This window comes from Physella acuta, unplaced genomic scaffold (assembly GCF_028476545.2).
Source record: "Physella acuta isolate Inbredline_101_S28 unplaced genomic scaffold, ASM2847654v3 ptg001237l, whole genome shotgun sequence".
Taxonomy (NCBI): domain Eukaryota; kingdom Metazoa; phylum Mollusca; class Gastropoda; family Physidae; genus Physella; species Physella acuta.
Window position 1 is genome coordinate 182,029 of NW_026732753.1, and position 25,737 is coordinate 207,765.

The following is a 25,737-nucleotide window of genomic DNA, read 5'->3' on the forward strand; positions in this document are numbered from 1 at the left end:
ACGGTACTCAAGTAATCGTGTTTACACACGGACAGACAGACAGACATACGGACAAGATTGCAAAATTATGTTTTTCCGTATATAATATAATTTTTTTTTTTTTTTTTTTTTTTTTTTTTTTTGCACGATTACAATACTTTCTCTATACTTCGTATATACGAGAAAGTAAAAAACGAAAATAGCTGTCCACAAATTAAGTAGGCCAGTTTTTGTATTATTTTATCTGGCTCAATACGTGACTACTAAAGTCTATTTAAGTTATCCACGTACGGAAAAGTCAAGTTTATGTTGGGCAATTACTCACAAATTAGATTTTTAAAATTATTAGAATAAATACGTGCATAGAAAACAGTTTCATTTTAACTTAACAGCATATCGATACATCACGAAACCATCTAAGGTTAATTTAACAACAATGTTTAAAATCTAAACAAAAGACAAGTAGAAAGACAAGAGAGGTGAAAGGCTAAAGGGCGTGTCCTTCACCTTCACTGTGTGTGTATAGTAGTGTATACATACTACTGTATTGTACGGTATACGATACACTTCTAGATAAACTCTAGCTTGTTGATCTAACTACTACTAGATATCTAGATCGAGAATTAAGAATAGCAATGGTTATTCTATTAATATTATAGATCTAGCTCTACCCTAAGAAATTAAATACTCACTGGCAAAGCCAAAGGTGTGTCATTTACTATACTAAAATAGTATACTATAGTATACTATACTAATAATACTATACTTGTCTATACTAATAACTAATATTAATAATACTAATAATACTATTAAATTTATTATTATTAACTAATTAATTAACAATATCCTAATAAATTATAATGCCTAGGCCCTATACTATATATATATATACTATATATTTTAATTGTTACTAATATAAATAATGCCTAATATTAATAAAGTAAATGATAATTTTTATTAATGTCATATTAAATATTATCATGACGCCTTCAGTATAGGTTAATAACCCTCTGTAATAGTCAGGTAGAACACACCACGGCGACTGCCAACATAAAATTCTCAGGAGCATCCCCTGTTTCAGTTGTCATCAAATGTAGTGACCCACCGTGTCCTTATGGTAAGGTGCTCTTTAAAACTTATGAAGGCACCATAGTGCTCGCAGTGAGCACTGGTGTGTTCTGAATCACCAGACACGTCCAGTTTGATTTAGCCAACCATTATAGTAGTCCATCATAACCTGTGTATTGGATTCTTTAAAATGAATGTAGGTACCATAGTGCTCAAGGGAGCATGTGGCTCCAAATAGTCCCCAGCTATTAACATTAGGTGCAAAGATAGCTACTAAGGAGTATGTACAGCCCCTCTGATATTTTTAAGTGTTTATGTCAGAAACCATTGTGATATGGTTCTAATGGACAAAGGGGAATAACTTAATAAATATTTTTTTTAAAATTGATCTAAGTATTCTAAGCTTGGTAATAAGTTTATTTTTCATTTCCAATTGTTAGCGCCAGGGTCAATATTTTTAAAATGTGTATGGCAGAAACCTTCGCCAGAGTGTGTTCAAAAACCGGCCAAAGTTTCATGTTGATAGGATGAATGGTGTAATAATGCGCAAGGTAGTGCAGCTTTGATGTCAGCAACACAACAATGGGCAATTATGTAACTTCATGCATATATATAAATATAGATCTCTATAGGTAGCCTTACATATTAATAAATATGTATGTAAGGTTATTATTTGGCTTGCTTTGATTCCCTGGCTCTAACCTAAGCACTAGCCTTGACCTTATTCTTGACATAACTCAATAGAGTTTGTTTTTTTCTTCACAGCATATTTTTGTTTGTAGTTTGAATATTAGAATGACTATTTCAAAAATCACCACTCTGGTGAACACATTTTGGTTGAGAGAACAGATTTTATGTCGAGGTTCATCCTTGACTAAAAGAAATTTGAAAGTACTTGACACCTCATGGATGCCTGAACCCGAGGTTGATGGCTACAAACAGTTCTATCAGGAGTAAGTCAAGCCATCATTTAGTTTTTCTTCAACAGCGATAATTTCTACCATTGAATCCACATGCAACGACAAACATTTTTGTAAATGAAGACTATTTTAAATGTCAATTGATTAATAACAAGTTATTTATTTATTGAATAATTTTCCAGTTTATTTTAATTGTTAATTTCTATGTGCTGTATTATTTTGATTTGAAAAATGTCCAGGTCCCATATTCCAACATCGTTATATTTTGATTTGAAAAAAGTCAGCCCACCAGTCCCAGGGTCCAGCATCAAATTCCAGATCCCCAGTACAAACCTGTTTCAAGAATATGTGGGAAACTTAGGAATAACCAACAACACACATGTGGTAGCTTATGACAGATTTAACACAAGGCCATCATTTAGAACTTGGTTTCTCTTCAAGGTAATTACTGTTTTCTTTCATAAGAAATGCTGCTTCATCTGCTTTCCTATTCTATTCACATTACATCTATAGTATAATACATTTGATCCTGCTATTTTGTACTTTAGTATTGACTTATTTCTTTATTAATTTTACAGAACACCACACACTTAAAGATGTGTCTTAATGTTTCTATGTTTATTATTAAAGCTTAAGTAATCCATATTGTTGGAGGTGCCAATGGCTCTAGATGGTAATGGCTGGGTATGTGTGAAGTTAGCTGGTGAATTTACACATAGCTTGTCTCGTCAAGTCTGACTAGATCATTCCTGAAATACCTGGCCAACTGGCTATTATTAAACCACAAGGTTTTCAGCAATGTAACACACATGTTTAATGTTTTCATCACTTTAACACAGGTGTGTTTGTGTTTAATGTTTTCATACATGTCTGTTTAATTTCAGCTGTTTGGTCATGATAAAGTGTCAGTTCTAAATGGAGGCTTAAGGAAGTGGTTGACCGATGGTTTTCATGTTACCACAGAGGAGCCTGTTGTTGAGGTAAGGAAGTGGTTGGCAGAGGTTGTTGAGGTAAGGAAGTGGTTGGCAGAGGTTGTTGAGGTAAGGAAGGGTTGGCAGATGTTGTTGAGGTAAGGAAGTGGTTGGCAGAGGTTGTTGAGGTAAGGAAGTGGTTGGCAGATGTTGTTGAGGTAAGGAAGTGGTTGGCAGAGGTTGTTGGGGTAAGGAAGTGGTTGGCAGAGTTTGTTGAGGTAAGGAAGTGGTTGGCAGATGTTGTTAAGGTAAGGAAGTGGTTGGCAGATGTTGTTGAGGTAAGGAAGTGGTTGGCAGATGTTGTTAAGGTAAGGAAGTGGTTGGCAGATGTTGTTGAGGTAAGGAAGTGGTTGGAAGAGGTTGTTGAGGTAAGGTAGTGGTTGGCAGATGTTGTTGAGGTAAGGAAGTGGTTGGCAGATGTTGTTGAGGTAAGGAAGTGGTAGGCAGATGTTGTTGAGGTAAGGAAGTGGTTGGCAGATGTTGTTGAGGTAAGGAAGTGGTTGGCCACCTAGAAGTGGACATTTCTATAGAGTTACCTTAACTCTTTACCCCTAAGCAGTGGTAAAACTCCAACCATTGTTTTATAACTTTTGTATTTAACTGTGTCTAACAAATATTTTGTGTATATCACAGAAGGAGCAGTTCAAAGTTATGTTAAGAAAACACTTACTCAGAGATTTTGAGGCAATACAAACAAATCTTCAGACAGCTCAAGAACAGTTGATGGATGCTCGTGGGATTAAAGACTACTATGTGACAGATGATGGTACGCTTGTTATGTAAGAATACATTATATGACTGATCTGATGAAAGTATGCATGTTACTTTAGAATATATTATGTGATAGATGATAATATGAAGAATATTATATGACAGATAAATGTATTCTAGATAATTTAAATAATTTGAACCTCTATGAATAACTATTTACACTATTGAAAAATTCAACAATTTGTGAAATTGGTTTTTTTTTGTTTTTTTTTTAAGTATGATGGTTGATATCAGAGCAAATGATCTTTAACAAATATCCCCAGGCAACAGTGGCGGACATATACCTGGGGCTAAAAATATTCCTTTCTCGAGTTTATTTAACGAAGATGGTACAGTGAAAGCTGAAAATGAATTGAAGAAATGTAAGTCTAAACACCCGCGGTCACTGAAGGATTCTGACTGAAGAAAACCTTCCACTTTGGTTTTCATTTTGTCATTATTCATGTATATTTACAATTTGGTATTTTCAAATGAAAGTGTACTTTGTATATTTGAAGTATTTGATGAGGCTGGTATAAACCTGACCAAGCCATTGGTCTCATCCTGTCAAACAGGAATGACAGCCTGCGGCCTGATTGCAGCTGCACATATCCTGGGTAAAGATGATGTCGCCCTGTACAATGTAAGTTGCATCTTATAGCTAGACCTACCTAACTTGTATAAACTAGTTCAACTGGCTGTTTAGTAATCATTTTTTAAACGCTTTTTTAATTAGTTTAGAATTATTTATCTTTAAGGGAGTTATTAAGTTTTAGGTAATCAATGCAAAACAATATTCTTTATGTTTAAGTAAAAACCCATTTTCACCAATTAGGCCACATTTATCTGCTGTACCAATTAGGCTACATTTATCTGCTGTACCAAGTAGGCTACCTTTATCTGCTGTACCAAGTAGATTACCTTTATCTGCTGTACCGAGTAGGCTACCTTTATCTGCTGTACCAAGTAGATTACCTTTATCTGCTGTACCAAGTAGATTACCTTTATCTGCTGTACCAAGTAGATTACCTTTATCTGCTGTACCAAGTAGATTACCTTTATCTGCTGTACCAAGTAGATTACCTTTATCTGCTGTACCAAGTAGTCTATATTTTTCTGCTACTGATATCGAATCAACTTTTAATCAAATATTTCCAGGGCTCTTACCATGAGTGGAGTGCCAGAGCTGATGCCAGCCAGATTGTGAAAGAAAAACAAGGGAAGGAGCATGTTTTAAATCAATGAATGATCCCCAGGTGTTTGAATCAATGAATGATCCCCAGGTGTTTGAATCAATGAATGATCCCTCAGATGTTGGAATAATGAATAAATAAATCATCTCTCATGTGAGAACTAAAGGTTCCTCTCTTAGATGTTTGAATCAAGAAATCATCACTTAATGATTTCTACCATAGGAGATTGAATAAAAAAGTCATCTATATAATGTAACAAAGATCTGAAAATGTTTTAAATTAAACTCTGCCGGTGTAAAAGTTTAGGAAGACTGGACCTTCTCGTGGTACTTTTTTGTCAGCCGCAAACGATATTTTGTTTTTGTAGTTTATGGCAATCATTATGTGCTTTTTAGTTTCATTATCTAATGTACTGAAAAAATAATGCATTTTAACTAATAAAATGTCAAATACACTAGTATTTCATTTTATCATTATTTAATGTTAATCAATTAATGTAGATTAACAATCTACATATTGCATTGACTGGTGAAATTTATGTAGATCAACATACATATTGCATAGACTGGTGTCGTCTAGTAGACCAACATACATGTTGCATTGACTGGTGTCATTAAGGTAGATCAACAACATACATGTTGCATAGACTGTTGTCATTAGGTAGATCAACAACATACATGTTGCATAGACTGGTGTCATTTAGTAGATCAACAACATACATGTTGCATAGACTGGTGTCATTAAGGTAGATCAACATACATATTGCATAGACTGGTGTCATTAGATCAACATAAATGTTGCATAGACTGGTGTCATTAAGGTAAATCAACATACATGTTTCATAGGCTGGTGTCATTAGATCAACATACATGTTGCATAGACTGGTGTCATTAGATAAACATACATGTTGCATAGACTGGTGTCATTTAGTAGATCAACAACATACATGTTGCATAGACTGGTGTCATTAGGTAGATCAACATACATGTTGCATAGACTGGTGTCATTTAGTAGATCAACAACATACATGTTGCATAGACTGGTGTCATTAAGGTAAATCAACATACATGTTTCATAGGCTGGTGTCATTAAGGTAGATCAACATACATGTTGCATAGACTGTTGTCATTAGATCAACATACATGTTGCATAGACTGGTGTCATTAGGTAGATCAACAACATACATGTTGCATTGACTGGTGTCATTAAGGTAGATCATCATACATGTTGCATAGACTGTTTTCATTAGATCAACATACATGTTGCATAGACTGGTGTCATTTAGTAGATCAACATACATGTTGCACAGACTGGTGTCATTTAGTAGATCAACATACATGTTGCACAGACTGGTGTCATTTAGTAGATCAACAACATACATGTTGCACAGACTGGTGTCATTTAGCAGATCAACATACATGTTGCACAGACTGGTGTCATTTAGTAGATCAACAACATACATGTTGCACAGACTGGTGTCATTTAGTAGATCAATTACATACATGTTGCACAGACTGGTGTCATTTAGTAGATCAACATACATGTTGCACAGACTGGTGTCATTTAGTAGATCAACATACATATTGCATAGACTGGTGTCATTAGATAAACATACATGTTGCATTGACTGGTGTCATTAAGGTAAATTAGTAGACCCACCTCACGTATATATACACCCACACTTGGGTTAGTAGAACCACCTCATACACACACCGCCGTCTAAAACGGTTATAAAGTGAGGTTGGCCTACTTGAAATCTAAAAACCTTTTCTTCAATCCAAGTGTTGCGGTCGATTATAAAATCGATATTGATATGTTTGGCTATCTGCCCTGGTGTAGCCGTTCTACATTCACTTGATAACTCGGTGTAATGAGGCGCCCCTATTGTCGCCCCTGTTGAGGCCTTCCGTTGGATATCTGAGGGGCAACAACTCCGACTGACTCAATCAGAGACTTGAGAGAAGTCAGTCAGTCCCTGTCTGGCGTGTTCCAGGTAAGTCTTTGCTCTATGGCCTGTTGGTTGTAGCGTGTTGATAGACATTGTGCTAGAAGAATTAATCATTATCGGTTCTTGTAAACTCTGTACAATTGAAACATGTGATATGTTGAACATCTACATGTTTATTTTCAACCGATAAATTTCCATTTGATGCCATTCATCCATCAAATGTTAATACTGATGTGTGTATCATAATGCTGACGAGTTTTCATTGACAATTACGTGGCAGACATTTCTATTTTAAATAAAAACAATCATGGTAAAAGTTTCCATCAGATTTTTGTGAGGGGAGTTGATATTTTGTGTTGTCATTTTTTTTTAAGTTTTGGGTTATATAAAATTATGATGACGTTTGGGGTAGGTGGTGTCATCTAAAATAATGTACATAATAATAATAAACCAATAATGTTACTTAATAATGGACATGGAACATCAAATAGTATTAAAATAACGTATACTAAGTGACGTTTATGGACCACCAAATAATATGACTAGTAGATGACGCACATGGGTCACCGATAATATTACTAAATAACGTATACAGACCATCCATAATATTACTAAATAACGTATACAGACCATCCATAATATTACTAAATAACGTAAATGGGCCACCAATAAAATTACTAAATGAAGTATATGGACCACGTATTTGTAATAATGTGTATGTTGATTAGGTGGGTGTCGCCCCCTCTCCCACCCCTGGGTCGTCCATAGTAACACCCACATTGATTTTTCGACTTTACATACCCCCCCCCCCCCCCCAACACACACACACACGCGGAGCCAGTTTATTACAGCTGAATGTGATTCAATCATCAGGCGCGGTGTAAGCCAGCAGTTAATTGTTTGATCGCTACCTCCAATTACAAAGCTTAAGCAATCATTTGATATAGAGTAAAAAAAAAACGTCAGCTACATTTTGTTATTGATTATTAATTTATTTGTTGTATTAAGACTTCATTGTGAAGGGTCTAGTTTATTTTAGCGTTGATCAGGTCACTGCCCTCGCCCCCCCCCCCCCCCACCCTTTCCCACCCCCTCCCCCCACATTTAACACTGTTTATTACGAGCACTCCCAGTATAACAGTATATTCAGCACTAAAAGAGCCTTTTAAGAACGAATGTTTACCCCCCCCCCCCTTCCACCCCCATGTAACGCTGCCCATTGAATTGAGACGTCTGCTGCTGCTCGCCGCGCATGTCTACAGTGTTCAATAATGTTCCCATTTGATCCCAGAGGTCGGTGAATCCACACGGACCCAACTAACTTGTGTCTGCGACAACAGGAATAGAGGGGAATCCACACGGACCCAACTAACTTGTGTCTGCGACAACAGGAATAGAGGGGAATCCACACGGACCCAACTAACTTGTGTCTGCGACAACAGGAATAGAGGGGAATCCACACGGACCCAACTAACTAGTGTCTGCGACAACAGGAGTAGAGGGACAGGAACCACATCCCTGGGAGATGTCTGCAGCGTCAAGGGCCAGAACTTCGTATGATTTTTATATCGAGTAAGTCCGTCAACTCCCTCGTAGTATACAGCCACTGGTCAAAAGATCAAATAGGTCTATTGCACATTCTTTCACTATTTCTGCGTCTTTTCTTCTTCTTTTCTATCGAGGATAAGACCGAGTCCTCGGCTCCAACTAAATCAGACATTCTCAAGTCAGCATCCACTGCCACCAAGCTAGACAGACGTTGACAGCAAGTAGTGTTGTCAGTCTTCCTGCAAGCTCTCGTCAGCAGACGTTGCATTCTGTCGGGGCTTGTTCTCGCTCGTCTGCGGGGTGTGACGACATAGTTAAATGGCCTGTTTTATGACATACCTAATTTGTTAGCCAGGAGATCCCCCATAGCCAGATATCCCCCACTTCAGTTGGGTTAGGCATCAGAAGTCTTAGGGTTAATATAAGAATTAATCAAAGGATCTACTGGTCATTTGTTTGTTTTGTGTACAGCCATGGTGATGTTGACTTACTGACCTACTGGTCATTTGTTTTGTGTACAGCCATGGTGATGTTGACTTACTGACCTACTGGTCATTTGTTTTGTGTACAGCCATGGTGATGTTGACTTACTGGTCATTTGTTTTGTGTACAGCCATGGTGATGTTGACTTACTGACCTACTGGTCATTTGTTTTGTGTACAACCATGGTGATGTTGACTTACTGCTCATTTGTTTTGTGTACAGCCATGGTGATGTTGACTTACTGACCTACTGGTCATTTGTTTTGTGTACAACCATGGTGATGTTGACTTACTGACCTACTGGTCATTTGTTTTGTGTACAGCCATGGTGATGTTGACTTACTGACCTACTGGTCATTTGTTTTGTTTTGTGTACAGCCATGGTGATGTTGACTTACTGACCTACTGGTCATTTGTTTTGTGTACAGCCATGGTGATGTTGACTTACTGGTCATTTGTTTTGTGTACAGCCATGGTGATGTTGACTTACTGACCTACTGGTCATTTGTTTTGTGTACAGCCATGGTGATGTTGACTTACTGACCTACTGGTCATTTGTTTTGTGTACAGCCATGGTGATGTTGACTTACTGACCTACTGGTCATTTGTTTTGTGTACAGCCATGGTGATGTTGACTTACTGGTCATTTGTTTTGTGTACAACCATGGTGATGTTGACTTACTGGTCATTTGTTTTGTGTACAGCCATGGTGATGTTGACTTACTGACCTACTGGTCATTTGTTTTGTGTACAGCCATGGTGATGTTGACTTACTGACCTACTGGTCATTTGTTTTGTGTACAGCCATGGTGATGTTGACTTACTGACCTGCTGGTCATTTGTTTTGTGTACAGCCATGGTGATGTTGACTTACTGGTCATTTGTTTTGTGTACAGCCATGGTGATGTTGACTTACTGACCTACTGGTCATTTATTTTGTGTACAACCATGGTGATGTTGACTTACTGGTCATTTGTTTTGTGTACAGCCATGGTGATGTTGACTTACTGACCTACTGGTCATTTGTTTTGTGTACAGCCATGGTGATGTTGACTTACTGACCTACTGGTCATTTGTTTTGTGTACAGCCATGGTGATGTTGACTTACTGACCTACTGGTCATTTGTTTTGTGTACAACCATGGTGATGTTGACTTACTGGTCATTTGTTTTGTGTACAGCCATGGTGATGTTGACTTACTGACCTACTGGTCATTTGTTTTGTGTACAACCATGGTGATGTTGACTTACTGGTCATTTGTTTTGTGTACAGCCATGGTGATGTTGACTTACTGACCTACTGGTCATTTGTTTGTTTTGTGTACAGCCATGGTGATGTTGACTTACTGACCTGCTGGTCATTTGTTTTGTGTACAGCCATGGTGATGTTGATTTACTGACCTACTGGTCATTTGTTTTGTGTACAACCATGGTGATGTTGACTTACTGGTCATTTGTTTTGTGTACAGCCACGGTGATGTTGACTTACTGACCTACTGGTCATTTGTTTTGTGTACAGCCATGGTGATGTTGACTTACTGGTCATTTGTTTTGTGTACAGCCATGGTGATGTTGACTTACTGGTCATTTGTTTTGTGTACAGCCATGGTGATGTTGACTTACTGGTCATTTGTTTTGTGTACAGCCATGGTGATGTTGACTTACTGGTCATTTGTTTTGTGTACAGCCATGGTGATGTTGACTTACTGACCTACTGGTCATTTGTTTTGTGTACAGCCATGGTGATGTTGACTTACTGGTCATTTGTTTTGTGTACAGCCACGGTGATGTTGACTTACTGACCTACTGGTCATTTGTTTTGTGTACAGCCATGGTGATGTTGACTTACTGGTCATTTGTTTTGTGTACAGCCATGGTGATGTTGACTTACTGACCTACTGGTCATTTGTTTTGTGTACAACCATGGTGATGTTGACTTACTGGTCATTTGTTTTGTGTACAGCCATGGTGATGTTGACTTACTGACCTACTGGTCATTTGTTTTGTGTACAGCCATGGTGATGTTGACTTACTGACCTACTGGTCATTTGTTTTGTGTACAGCCATGGTGATGTTGACTTACTGGTCATTTGTTTTGTGTACAACCATGGTGATGTTGACTTACTGGTCATTTGTTTTGTGTACAGCCATGGTGATGTTGACTTACTGACCTACTGGTCATTTGTTTTGTGTACAGCCATGGTGATGTTGACTTACTGACCTACTGGTCATTTGTTTTGTGTACAGCCATGGTGATGTTGACTTACTGACCTACTGGTCATTTGTTTTGTGTACAGCCATGGTGATGTTGACTTACTGACCTGCTGGTCATTTGTTTTGTGTACAACCATGGTGATGTTGACTTACTGGTCATTTGTTTTGTGTACAGCCATGGTGATGTTGATTTACTGACCTACTGGTCATTTGTTTTGTGTACAACCATGGTGATGTTGACTTACTGGTCATTTGTTTTGTGTACAGCCATGGTGATGTTGACTTACTGACCTACTGGTCATTTGTTTGTTTTGTGTACAGCCATGGTGATGTTGACTTACTGACCTGCTGGTCATTTGTTTTGTGTACAACCATGGTGATGTTGACTTACTGGTCATTTGTTTTGTGTACAGCCACGGTGATGTTGACTTACTGACCTACTGGTCATTTGTTTTGTGTACAGCCATGGTGATGTTGACTTACTGGTCATTTGTTTTGTGTACAGCCATGGTGATGTTGACTTACTGACCTACTGGTCATTTGTTTTGTGTACAACCATGGTGATGTTGACTTACTGGTCATTTGTTTTGTGTACAGCCATGGTGATGTTGACTTACTGGTCATTTGTTTTGTGTACAGCCATGGTGATGTTGACTTACTGACCTACTGGTCATTGTTTGTTTTGTGTAGAGCCATTGTGATGTTGACTTACTTGTCATTTGTTTTGTGTACAGCCATGGTGATGTTGACTTACTGACCTACTGGTCATTTGTTTTGTGTACAGCCATGGTGATGTTGACTTACTGACCTACTGGTCATTTGTTTTGTGTACAGCCATGGTGATGTTGACTTACTGGTCATTTGTTTTGTGTACAACCATGGTGATGTTGACTTACTGGTCATTTGTTTTGTGTACAGCCATGGTGATGTTGACTTACTGACCTACTGGTCATTTGTTTTGTGTACAGCCATGGTGATGTTGACTTACTGACCTACTGGTCATTTGTTTTGTGTACAGCCATGGTGATGTTGACTTACTGACCTACTGGTCATTTGTTTTGTGTACAGCCATGGTGATGTTGACTTACTGGTCATTTGTTTTGTGTACAACCATGGTGATGTTGACTTACTGGTCATTTGTTTTGTGTACAGCCATGGTGATGTTGACTTACTGACCTACTGGTCATTTGTTTTGTGTACAGCCATGGTGATGTTGACTTACTGACCTACTGGTCATTTGTTTTGTGTACAGCCATGGTGATGTTGACTTACTGACCTACTGGTCATTTGTTTTGTGTACAGCCATGGTGATGTTGACTTACTGACCTACTGGTCATTTGTTTTGTGTACAACCATGGTGATGTTGACTTACTGGTCATTTGTTTTGTGTACAGCCATGGTGATGTTGACTTACTGACCTACTGGTCATTTGTTTTGTGTACAGCCATGGTGATGTTGACTTACTGGTCATTTGTTTTGTGTACAACCATGGTGATGTTGACTTACTGGTCATTTGTTTTGTGTACAGCCATGGTGATGTTGACTTACTGACCTACTGGTCATTTGTTTTGTGTACAGCCATGGTGATGTTGACTTACTGACCTACTGGTCATTTGTTTTGTGTACAGCCATGGTGATGTTGACTTACTGACCTACTCGCCCGCGGTCCGACCAATCACCGCAAGACCCCCATCCACCAGCCACGGCCGACGGTCTCGCCTGCGGACAAGATCAGCTTCCCGGGGGCCCGGTCCTAGAGAAGTGAGTCGCTGTACGTCACGTGACAGTCACGTCACAAGTTTTGGTACAGTGTGGCGCGTGTGGGTGTGTTTTATAGAATGTGTCACTTTTGGTGTGTACTCGTACGGAATGTGTTACCTGTGGAGTGTGTCGTTTGGGGAAGGAAATTAAATTTTAAATTATAAAAACGCCATCAAGTTACCTGTATAGACCCAGTGGCGTCGCTAGGTCGGGTGTCGGTGCGGCACCTAATGGTACCACCCCCACCGAAAAAAATCTATATATAGACATATATATATATATATATATATATATATATATATATATATATATATATATATATATATATATATATATATATATATATATATATATATATATATATATATATATGCAAAATACATTTGTAAGGCTGTGTATACGCATGTGTATATGTATTTAAAATATTTTTTTTTCTGGATGTTTTTAATTTTTTAAGCTACGCTGAACTTAATTACTCAACATGTGTTGTCGTCTTAGGATGAAGGCACAGCGGATGTGCCAACAGCCCTAACCCCACAGCAACCCCCAGATGACGACAACCCCTCCACACAGCAACCTGTGAATGACAACAACCCCTACACACAGCCTATGGACCCCATCACCAGACAGTATTACTACAAACTTTGGAGGCGGAGTCCACCACGTCCTCTGATACCAGTGTAATGGTTCTAATTACACTTTATTAAGTTATGTAGTTAGCCTGAAACTGCCGTCTAACCAGGAGAGAGGGACTCCAGCCCTATACTGAGATAGTAGTTGCTTACAATAAAATGTTTAACATTTGAATGTAATCTTTTCACAATAACTAGAAGTTCATACTTTAGTAAAATAGTAATAAAATATTGTAAGAATGTCTTTAGGGGTGCATATCAAAATTCTTATTAAAAAGCCCATTTAACTGTATTTTATTTGACTGTATTTTGTTTGACTGTATTTTATTTGACTATTTTATTTCAGCTTCCGAGAGGGGCGGTCTGGGGGTGCCTGGCGCCACATCAAGTCATGTTATAACGGCTGCGGGAACCACTTAGCTTTCATTGATGGTATGTACTGCCCGTCACTGTACCACTGATGGTACGTACTGCCCGTCACTGTACCACTGATGGTACGTACTGCCCGTCACTGTACCAGTGAGGGTATGTAATGCCCGTCACTGTACCACTCCGTCACTGTACCACTGAGGGTACGTACTGCCCGTCACTGTACCACTCCGTCACTGTACCACTGATGGAACGTACTGCCCCTCACTGTACCACTGATGTTACGTACTGCCCGTCACTGTACCACTGATGTTACGTACTGCCCGTCACTGTACCACTGATGGTACGTGCCGGAATTTCGGATCTCGGCAAGAGGATCTTGTCAAAATAGCCCCCCCCCCCTTTCCCTCACAATAACCTGTCAACTGCTCTGTATTTTTAGTGCGCGTATATTTTTTAGTTGGACTACATAATGACGAAATCTCTACTTCTATAATTTGTAATCAAATATAACAACATGATCTGATCAACATCCCCAAAGTATCCGCGGGAGTGGGGGGTTTTGTCATGAGAACAATTGACAATTCGTAGCGTCATCTCGCCTTTCATTCGTACACTTCCAATATTGAATGTTAGCACTTAAACCACATCACATCTGATTGGATTTTCTCAGCCAACCACAACACAGCTTTGCGGTGTGAGCTTTGTTATCTGGTTGATTGCGTTCACATGACCAGTTTTTTCCAGGCATCTCTTCGGGGGGGGGGGGGGGGGGGGCACCGCCAGTGTACGCCCCCCCCTCCCCCGAAAATTTCAAGTGCACCCCCGGAGAAAAAAGTCTGGAAGAAACACTGGACCAGACTATTGTCTGATTTAATAAGTCCACGTGACCAGACCAGTGTTTCTTCCAGACTTTTTTCTCCGGGGGGGCACTTGAAATGTTCGGGGGGGGGGGGGGGCGGACACTGTTAAAAGTATATATTTTCTATATAAATTATATAAATTTCATTTCGTTCGGGGGGGCGGTAAAAAATTTTCGGGGGGCTTCGCCCCCCCCCCCCCCCCCCGAGAGATGCCTGGAAGAAACTCTGGACCAGACTACGGTCTGGTTTAATATGTCCACGTGACCAGACTAGGGTCTTGTGTGGTTACATGTACTACATCAGACTACGGTCTTCTGTGGTTACAACAGGTGCAGTGAAGTCAGAAGAGAACTACTTCTACCCCCCTGCTGTCATGTACGAGCCTCTGATCCTACCCCCGCCCCCAGTAAAGCAGGTACCAGTGACGTACAGAGGTGGTACACGCCAGCAACAGGAGCGTGCACTGAGTGGCTACAACTACTGGAGCAAACAGAAGAACCCCGTGGACTGTAAGTAAAGACATGGTTTGGTCATCTTGTCATCAGCTAGTACTAGTATAGACTGGTCATTTTGTCAGAGCTAGTATAGACTGGTCATCTTGTCATCAGCTAGTATAGACTGGTCATCTTGTCATCAGCTAGTATAGACTGGTCATCTTGTCAACAGCTAGTATAGACGGGTCATCTTGTCACCAGCTAGTATAGACTGGTCATCTTGTCATCAGCTAGTATAGACTGGTCATCTTGTCACCAGCTTGTATAGACTGGTCATCTTGTCATCAGCTAGTATAGACTGGTCATCTTGTCAACAGCTAGTATAGACGGGTCATCTTGTCATCAGCTAGTATAGACTGGTCATCTTGTCAACAGCTAGTATAGACGGGTCATCTTGTCATCAGCTAGTATAGACTGGTCATCTTGTCAACAGCTAGTATAGACGGGTCATCTTGTCATCAGCTAGTATGGACTGGTCATCTTGTCAACAGCTAGTATAGACTAGTCACTGTCACCCACCCACTAGTATAGACTTGATCAGCCTGTCACCAACCTGTTTGTACCAGACCCAGTACAATTTTAACACAGTAACAGGAGATACTTATCACTTTTCAGGTTATGACGTGTGGTGGTCAAGGGGTAAGGTAGGTAGGCTATATATGGCTGGTTCAGATAAGTTCAAAGGTTAGGGGCACCCACAAGTTAGGCCAGCAGCTGGATCTTATAAAACTATAAATATTTTCACACAAGATATAGGCCAATACTAGTAACAACCTTAAACTATAACCATGGGCCATAGTTAAATAATTTATTTGATGAGAGAGGAAATAGATTGAAAATGACAAGTCTGCTTTCAGGTGTGAGTATGGCAGAAAGCTGCTGCCAACATTAAACATGGATCAGAGGCCTACAACAACTGTACAAATAAACACTGATTGATGTTGGAGACGGACTTTTACAACTTGGTTTTAACCAATCATTGCATGTTGTCCTGTCTAATTACTCACTAAGTAGGATATGGTATAATTTAATGTAAATACTAAATTGCTTAGTAACAGATTACAAAAATAAATTTTAAAAAATACCATAGATAATGAGTTGTTTTAAACTACTTTATATTTGCACTTAATCATAACATAGTAGAAAATAATTGTTAAATTTTGGCAAACAAGAAACATTAACAGTGAGCATGTTAAAAAACCATAAACAATTTTTTTTTACGTCTGCTTGCATATGTATTTGTCTGGGCCTCTACTTTTTTTTGTGTCCAAAAGTACTTTCATGATGAAAATCATATTTCATCTGAGTACTAACAGCTATAATTTACACATTCAACAACGATTATTATTGTTTGTAGTGTATGAGAAAATCTGCTTTATGTAAATGAAGTAATTGAAATCATTTTGCATCAAGCTTACAGTGGTGCAGTCTGAAGGAAAAATAAGTCATTTCTTGACTGTGAGTGAAACAAAACCTATACAAATAATCACACAAAAGAGTAGAGATTTTTATTTTTATTAGAGCAACAACAAATGGTACATAAAACTCTCAAACCACAACGGTCATTCAACTTGTTTAAAAAGCTGTGTAATATAAAAACAAAGGTCCATCAAATAAACCAACAGACATTGGCTGCATTGTATATTTACAAAAAACTACAGCAAACTTCTGCCTTTATCAACTGGAAATGTGAGATAAAACAGTAAGTCAACCAAATGCTGCTTTAATTTGTATCCATAAAAATTAGATTTAAATTTGAACAAAACAAGTCAGTACTGCGTTTTAGTATTGAACTATGAATCCCAGCAAACGTTTGTATCAATGTAACAGGTGGGATGTGATCACTCTCACTGACATTTCCTGTTGATAGAGATCAGGGTTTGAAAAACTCCCTCAAATATTATTTGGCAGTTGCCAAGGGATTCCTCAATACTAGAATGACAGAATCCCCTCTCAAAAACATCTTTGAAATGAAGCGGTCTTTGTTAACAGGCTTTGACTTTTTCTTGCCTTTTCCTGTCTTTGGCTGTTCTGTCCACATTTCTTTGACATTTTCAAGAACCATGTTACAGTGTCTGAAAATAGTTTTAAGCATATTACATATTTGATAATTAAAATGTTTACACATATTAAACTGAGTAGCTTATTGCTCGATAAATACTGCTCCTTGAACCATTTTTCTGGCAGAACCATTTTTTCTGGTATATTTTTGCTTGGAAAAGATAAGCTCATGAATGCTATTCCTTTTGAAAAATTGATACGTGTATTAGTTTTCACTCTAAACAGCCTTTTTCGCTTTCTCGTATACAGAGTATCAGTATAGAGGAAATATTGTAATCATGAACAAAAATCACATGAAATTTTGACAGTTTTCACTTTTTTACTTCTCCTCAGTACTTCATCATTATACAGGTATAGAGGACTTATTTTAACCGGACGAAAATTCTAAACCCAGATTTATCAAAATTTCTGCTTTATACGCGTAATGGAGTAGGAAAAACTAAGCATTGCAATTCTGTCAGTGTGTGTGTATGTGTGTCTGTGAACACAATAACTTGAGCACCGTTCCAGCTAGGTTGATGAAATTTCATATATAAGTATATATCAAATTGGCAATTCTGCATCAACTTTTCAGCAATTTCCTATAATCAAAAGTGGAGCTTATTCTACTTTCAATTTTTCAAAAGTCTATAACTTGAGTACAGATAGATAAACAAAACTTCACATAAGTAAAAGATCTAATAGTCTGCCTTCTGTTAAATGTTGAGTAATTTCCGTTGACATGAAGTAGTAATTTACGCATTTCCAAATTCTCAAAAAACGAATATGAATTTATGAAGCACTAATATTCTGCACTATTATACACATTTTGTTTGCAGTTATTCTACGAGATTCTATTTGATTTTTAAAAATTAAAGTTATTAAAAGTTAATTAAAAATCTTGTCTATATCCAGAGTTGCCATCCCCCATAGTAGTTATATAAGAATATTCTAGAAGATTTAGGGGAGATCACTCCTGCTTTATTAGTACTAAATATTAGTACTTGCTGGAATCTCAGTAGAAAATTCACTCACTATAACATTGCATTGCTATTATGGTGTATTTTAAATACATGACCTCATTTTCTAGATTCATTGTTGTGAATGAATCATTTAATAAATGGAAAAACTCAGTATTATAAAGATTCTGAGAGCCCTAGAAAAGATATAAACAATGTCAAGTTATTTACTAAGATCGGTAGTGACGTTCAAATAGGAGCAAGGGATCTTAGTTTGTGTAGGACAACCGATCAACATTTATAATTACAATTCAAGTTTGAAATGAACTTAATATATGAATTATTACCTATCAAAGGCTTTAACCCTTGCTAAAAGTTTTTTGTTGTTTCTGCAGTTGATTAAAACCTGAGTATTGTTCTTAACTGACTGTGTGAGGACAGAGAGAGGGCCTGTATTAAATTCTTCCTGTTCATGCTGAGAAAGCTCCTCTGGAGTCATCTCACTTTTGGGTTTTTGAACAGCAGCCCTAAAGAATACAGAAGTTAATTGTACATTAGGAGTATAACAAACAAGCAGAATTTTAAATATTACATACATAAAAATCAGTTGCATGTTTTTTCATACAAGGCTATTCAAAGTATAAATGCAAAACAAAACATTTGATCTCTCACAGTAGAACCATGTAGGAAGGGGTAGTCCAACTTAGTTCCTAAATCTTAAAAAGTGAACCTTTTGATCACTAGCTTGTGAAAACTTGAGTTAGACAGAATGTTCTAATTAAAACCTCAATCAGATAATTATACTAATTAATAAAATATTACATGAATAGAGATCTATATATTACTGGCTAAGTTCGTCAGACACACGTTTAACAGTGTGACTCGAAACATTTAGACAAAAAAATTGTTTTGAGGTTTAAAGTGTTTTAATTATCATGCCTTTAAGAAACATTGGAGGAATTTTGGGGTCTTAAATTTAGTGTTTTTAACGGACCCACAATTTGAAAATTCTTTTAGTTTGAAGATCTGCACTTCTTTTTAGCATCTTCCCCCAAAAAATATGGTAGAAGATTATGCAGTGGCGTAGTAAGGTCAAGTGTCACCCCCCAATTTTTAAAAATATATACTTTATATATAATATATATTCCTCCATATACCCTTGTAAATATGTGTATTAGTATACTAATAAATAGTTAATTACAACACTACAGCCTGATCCATTAGGCATTGAGGCGACAACCATAACAGTGTACATGTCAAACTGCAAAAGGTAGCCTGTAGGGCGTCGGCGGCACACCATGCCCCATTTTATGTATTGCTTGAATGTTAGGCAACCATCAAATTCAATCATTGTTTCATCTATACTTATATCCTTTCCTAGGTTGAAGGACTAAGCAATGTTCTATTTCACCATTTCCAAAACAAGCCTCAATTTATATAATAGAATCAGAGTTTCTTCCAGGCATCTCTTCTTTTTACCACCCCCGAATGAAATGAAATTTATAGGCCAATAATTTATATAGAAAATATATACTTTTAACAGTGTCCCGTTCCCCCCCCCAAAGAAAAAAGTCTGGAAGAAACACTGAATGGAATGAAGTCCTTGTGTCTGGTCTGGGTTGCTGTGAAAATATTTTCAAACCCGGTCTTCCCCATTATGTCTGTGACAATATCACCACAGAGTTTATCATTGCTTGACCTATAGTCAGCATAGCCAGGGAAGGAATGTACTGCCATAATAAAATGAATGTAAATAGGGCCTAAACATTTTCATTGTTATTGAGTACAGCCCTTTATTATAGTTTAATGCACGATTAGGCTATTTGTTACGATATCTCAAAAATGTAGTTGTGCCACCATGCAAAAGTTGCCTAATATGTCTACTGAATGGGGTCGGTACTTCACTTTGTTTACTAAAAATATTTGGATACACATTTTAATTTAAGAAATTAGTCTAATAAGAAAATCTAACAGTAACGGTTAACAGATTACCACCTTCCCTTTCTTTCAGTTTCACATTGCTAGCTTCGCCAATTTTTGTCCTATAACGATAGATTACAATGGAACCTTTTTCTTGATTCTAAAACTTTGCTCGTAACTCCCAACAAAGCAAACAAAAACAGTCGCTAGCTCCACTACGCATATCTAAAAATCTCGTAAGTCGGGACGCTCGCAATCAAGGTGCCACAGAAGGGTAATCTATCGTTTTGGGTACGTAAAATCGCCCGCGGCTATTTATGTACGAAAAAGTTACCTCATTGTCAAGGCTTTAATAGAAGTATATTGTCATACTTTTGTGTCAAATATTATAGATAAATGAATAATAAACCTAAATATATCAATATAGGCCAGAAATTAACTTTAAACAGCAGTGTCTGAGAGCAAGATTTGCTATATAAACAGCAGCCATTTGTAAAATAGAGTGACTTCCCCCTGAATCTGGCGCTAAAAGCTTATAAAAATAAAACTTAGGCAAGATGGCTGCTATAGTAAATGAGCATGATTGCATTAGCGAGTTGCGCAGCTTGCGCCCTGACCTTTGTTGCCATGGTAATCATGGCTGTACCTTGAACCTAAATTCCATGTTTCCGGTTGCCCATTGGTAATTAAGGCCATGTCGCTTAAGGCGAAACCACAGCACACCTGATCTACGCATGACACAGTGCGCATCTTTGTTTTAACCTCAAGAGGATTTAGATTCAAAACCTATTTTAATTTTTGGATCTCGTTTATTATCTTACAGAGGAGCAATGTGCTGAAATATAAGGTAAGAATCTATAAATAATAAGGTACTTAATATTTACATTGACATGCCCAAATGTTGACTAGACTAATAATTGGGTCTTCTAAAATTAACCTATATTTTAAAATTACGATTTCAATGGTCCGCAAGCCTAGGAAGGCCCACCGCGATAGAGCCTTAATTTCGCGCCAAATTTCCTGTGATTCTTACATTATTAAAATATCGCATTACTTGATTACTATACTATTAGTATACTATAGGCCTACTAATAATTAATAATTTAGTTTAAGTAGCCTACATTACATTTACTAAATTATTACGGTTGATTAGGACAATTAGGTCTAGATCTAGACTTTACATTAATTTAATTTTAAGATTTTTACACAAGTTGACTTAAATCTAGATTTCTAGATCTAGACTCTAGAAAATAGAAAATTTAGACTCTAGTACTAGTATAGTAGTAAATAGGCCTAGAATAGATCTAGATCTAGATGATATTATTAATAAGATAGATAGCCTAATAGTAATAGATTCTGGATTTAGAAAAACGAATCCAGATTACTAGCTCTATTGATCTATAGTAACTAGATCTAGTCTAGATCAGATTAGATTTAGAATAGATCTAGTAAAAAATAATCTAGCTTTAGGCCTAGATCTAGTTTTATTCTAGATCTAATTTAATCTATAGGCTAATAGGGCCTACACTAATCTAGATTCTAGTAAGAAATAAAAGGTGCTAGTTAATTTTGATATAGATCTAGATTCTAGATTTAGACCTAGATCTAGATAAGTTAATTAATTATATAATTATAGGCCTATAAGTGTTCATCTAATTCTGCATTAAGTATTAAGTAGGACTAGGCCTATATCAATTCATTAATTAGCCTATTTATTTTAATTCAGTACATTCAGTAGATGAACACAATCATTTAATCATTATGTTTGATTAGGTCATACAAGTACTAGATCTAGTCTAGATCTAGATTCTAGATCTTGTAAAAATAGTGAGACATTGTTAAATGGTTAAGAATAGATTTAGACTAGTGCAGGTATAATTCTCCATCAAGTAGGCCTATATATTTAAATTAATGTAAGCCTATGTATATATCCATAATTAGGCCTATTAAGGACAATTTTAGTACTTGATAATTTTATTAATTTAATTCTAGACTTGGGTCAATTTGTTTTCTTTGTACATCTTATTTGCTTATAGGCAAGACCAACAAGGCGTAAGAAGGATTGCTAATGTAATCAGAAACTTGATGGCTGAGATAAAGCGGCTGAGGAGAACAGGCTTGTGACTGGGAATAGGTTGGTGGAACTTGTGTACAGCCCTTTCTATGTTCAACCCATGTCTCGGGTGGAAGTACATTCAGTAAGTATGGAGACTGAATTTATTTCTGTTTATATTTATTTTATATAGTTTGCAATATGTTGTGCTAGATATATATTTTGTGAAATGGTCTGCTAAATTCTAATTCCATTTGCCCTTCTCTTTTCAGGTACAGTTTTCATGGAGATCCAGCTTTATTCAAGGCTCATCTTAAAGAGAATGATGTGGCTGCTGGGACATAACTAAAATCTACATTCAACTGCTTGCTGATCTCAAGAAGCCTGGGGTTCTCATGCAGCACCGCAAGCACTCAGGCTGATTGGGAAGTTAATTTCTGGTCCTTTGATAAAGCTCATTTACAAGAACGCAATGTGGCGATCAAATGTACTCTGTTTCTTAAAGTCATGGAAGCGTTGTTGACTTCTACTGAGCCTTTCTTGGTGCGACAGCTGGAGAGGTATCTGATGGGAAATCTGATTGGTGTTCAGCTGGTGGGAGCAAGGTGATCAGGGTGTGTCGCAATACACTGGAAGGACTATTAAAAGACTGCCAGCAACAAAACAAAAGTCAGCTCTTTACACCATAAGCTACTGGGCAGAGGATGAGGATAATGCTGATGATTTCAGTCATCGGGCAGAATCACTGGTGGTTGACTTTATAGGAATCTTGTTTTTCTTTCTGAATAATAGCTAAACAGAATTTCAGAGTACTTCTTTCATTTTTAGTATAAAAATGAACTTTATTTTTTAAACATTAGTGTTTTTGTAAATTGTTACTGAAAAAATTATTGCTGTGATTTGTAAACTTATTTTGAAAACTAATACTAACAATGTTTATTATTAAGTTTAGTGTTCATAGTGTAAAAAAAAAAATTACATTTTAATTAATTACTTAACTTATTTTTCAGGGTAATTGAAATCAGCTAGATAACCCTAGAATCAGTAGTCAATGTGCTTCTTTTCCTTAGATGTGCTAATTGTATCTAAAGATTAATTATGATTGATACTTTAGAAAATTGTTTTAACACTAAAGCGACTAAAGTGATCCAAGAAATTTTTCGTCACCTATTTTTTTTCCAGCATACATTCAATAAATGGGTTAGATCTAGATCTACTAGTAATTATACTTTAAACCAATATTTTAATGTTTATTCCTTGATAATTAATAGGCTACTACTTTTCTTCTTAAGAGGGATCGTAATGAGAAGAGGCTAATTTCTTGATTATGTAACTGTTTTACAGTACTGTGTTGATCGTAGATTATACAAGGGCTAAATTTAGGTTGTCACTATGTAATTTATTTCTTTGCTCTTATAAACATATTTTTAAATTATTGCAAAAAATCTTTTTTTTTTACTTTGCCATTCTCCTAAATGTTTCTATTTTATTAGACAAAATTAAAATTCATGTGGTAATCTGATTACTGTATTTTAATAATTTATATTTCTTTTAGCAAACATTGAAATGTATGCATAGTTCAGTAGTAATAAACACTGGTACACACTTTGACAGCTGTTTTCTTTTTCTTGTGTTCTATAATTTTATTATGGCCTCCTGATATAGACACTGAATATCAAGGGGGGGGGGGGGGGGTTGAGAAGGTATCATAAAGGCAACCAGTTGCTACTTCCATTTTCCATGTGATGTGTGTGTAGGTCTACTCTACTTCATCTACCCAAGTAATATCGTTCATTACAATTACATTAAAGAACTTGTGCTTATGCATTTCTATTATATAATAGTAGTAACAGTATTAAATATTAATAAATCGATTTACAATAACTAGATCTAGTTTATTTTAAACCTACATTAATTTTTTTACACGGAGTAATAAGTCAATAATAATATATGAATCATGAATGGAATTAAATTACTCAGTCAATCATATCCAGTCCAGTATAACGTAGGCTTTAAGCTTGATTATAATTTTTTAGTTTTAAAAATTGCGAATCCCGGATGATGCAATAAAATTATAATTTTTTAATTTTTCGAAAAATGCGAATCCGTGATGATGCAATGAAAAAACCATCGGTGCCAACTTTTTTTCTTGCGTAACATAGACTTGAATGACGAAGGTCTAAGCTGTTTAAGCCACGCCCACAAATTTTTAAAAGGCCATATCTTAGCTCCTAATTAAGCTAGAGACACAAAATTGGTATCAATGTGTAGGGAAAAAAATCCTGTTTGTTTGTGATATAATTTTACTCGAAATTAGTGGAGTTTAAAAATTACGAGCAACAGCCTAATTGCATCTGTTGGAAACATCGCTAGTCTTCATTTATTAAGGAAAAGTTTTAATTCAATTGTTTAAAAACAGGTACATAAATGAATCAAGGAAACATTTTTGAATTTTTTAAAACATAAATCCTCCTCAAAATGTGAAATAATTATTAAAATTTAAGGAGTCACCTGTTTTTCACATTACAAATCGCGGGCGATTTTACGTACCCAAAACGATAGATTACCCACAGAAGTGTAGTAATAAAAAAATATATTTAAATCTTATTCGATAGGTCTAGTCTAGAAATACTATTTTAACACTAGAGTTGATTTAAAATACCATATAGATCTAGTTCTAATTTTATTTGAATTCTTACTTTTTAATAAAGTAGATATCTAACAGATAAAGATCTAGATTCTAGAATTTATAACTATTACGTAGGCTACACAAAAAAAACTGATCTACCAATTTTTTTAAAATTTACTTACAAAAATACACATAGCAAATATCTTAACAGTATTCGAGATAAAAGAAAACAACTTACATTTTAAAATATCAGAAGGATTTATCCGATAGTAATCCGATTTTTATTCGTCAAGAAAACGCTTTGTTTACTATTTTTATTTTAAGCCGACTATTTTTTACGGCAATTTTGAAATCAACTTCCGTTTCCGCTAGTTTATTTTGTTTCGCTTCTTTTTAGGCTAAAAACATTTTATTCAGCTTGCTCGTTTGTGTGGTGTGTGCGTGCGTAGCGTATGTGTGTATGTGTGTGGCAAAACTTGTGATATTAATTTAGCCCAGTTCCCATTGTCCGATTGGGCTGAAATTTGTCGCAGGGGTAGATGTTGGATGACAATGCAAGATTATCGAATAGTTACTTAGAATTTTGAAATACGCGTATGAAGGCAACTCAGTGGCGTCGCTAGGTCGGGTGACACCCAGTGCGGCACTTCGTAGTGTCACCCCCACCCATGAAACAAAGTGTGTGTTTGTATATATATATATATATATATATATATATATATATATATATATATATATATATATATATATATATATATATATATATATATATCGCTACATACTTTATAGTAACAATGATTATCTATAGTCTGTTAATAATGCAGTTCGATGTAGCATTGTTTTCTTTATAGCTAGCACGTTTACGTCATGATGTCATCCCCACCCTCTTGTAATAATTGTCGATTTGTTCTTAAAAGATTATTTAGCTTAAATTAATCTTTTATG

At 36.5% G+C, this 25,737-nt stretch overlaps 3 protein-coding genes and 1 long non-coding RNA gene across 8 annotated transcripts; 3 read left to right on the forward strand and 1 right to left on the reverse strand.

The window, feature by feature from the left end:
* Nucleotides 1–239: 239 nt before the first annotated feature.
* Nucleotides 240–5,335, forward strand: LOC131957408 (thiosulfate sulfurtransferase). Of its 5 annotated transcripts, none has more exons than XM_059322202.1 (8): nucleotides 240–400; nucleotides 1,813–2,000; nucleotides 2,207–2,408; nucleotides 2,852–2,947; nucleotides 3,572–3,704; nucleotides 3,973–4,071; nucleotides 4,207–4,331; nucleotides 4,847–5,335. In XM_059322202.1, exons 2-8 carry the CDS (start codon nucleotides 1,843–1,845, stop codon nucleotides 4,931–4,933), a joined length of 900 nt encoding a protein of 299 aa, XP_059178185.1. In that variant the 5' UTR covers nucleotides 240–400; nucleotides 1,813–1,842; the 3' UTR covers nucleotides 4,934–5,335. The 5 variants fall into 5 exon arrangements, with proteins under 5 accessions (XP_059178185.1, XP_059178186.1, XP_059178188.1 ...); XM_059322203.1 differs by having other exon boundaries at nucleotides 248–287; XM_059322205.1 differs by lacking the exon at nucleotides 240–400 and adding an exon at nucleotides 477–495.
* Nucleotides 5,336–6,740: 1,405 nt separating this feature from the next.
* LOC131957395 (uncharacterized) lies at nucleotides 6,741–16,558 on the forward strand. Its single transcript, XM_059322191.1, has 8 exons — nucleotides 6,741–6,874; nucleotides 8,121–8,401; nucleotides 12,701–12,833; nucleotides 13,332–13,513; nucleotides 13,812–13,897; nucleotides 15,027–15,206; nucleotides 15,807–15,835; nucleotides 16,049–16,558. Exons 2-8 carry the CDS (start codon nucleotides 8,355–8,357, stop codon nucleotides 16,052–16,054), a joined length of 663 nt encoding a protein of 220 aa, XP_059178174.1. The 5' UTR covers nucleotides 6,741–6,874; nucleotides 8,121–8,354; the 3' UTR covers nucleotides 16,055–16,558.
* Nucleotides 16,559–16,690: 132 nt separating this feature from the next.
* LOC131957396 (putative small nuclear ribonucleoprotein Sm D2) lies at nucleotides 16,691–25,183 on the reverse strand. The gene is made up of 3 exons (XM_059322192.1): nucleotides 25,031–25,183; nucleotides 18,538–18,717; nucleotides 16,691–17,266 (listed from the first exon to the last, which is right to left on the reverse strand). Coding segments are annotated over exons 1-3 (357 nt in total). The 5' UTR covers nucleotides 25,033–25,183; the 3' UTR covers nucleotides 16,691–17,091.
* LOC131957397 (uncharacterized) lies at nucleotides 20,731–23,727 on the forward strand. Its single transcript, XR_009389104.1, has 3 exons — nucleotides 20,731–20,957; nucleotides 22,147–22,308; nucleotides 22,436–23,727. It is a non-coding gene; the product is annotated as an uncharacterized LOC131957397 (long non-coding RNA).
* Nucleotides 25,184–25,737: the final 554 nt, after the last annotated feature.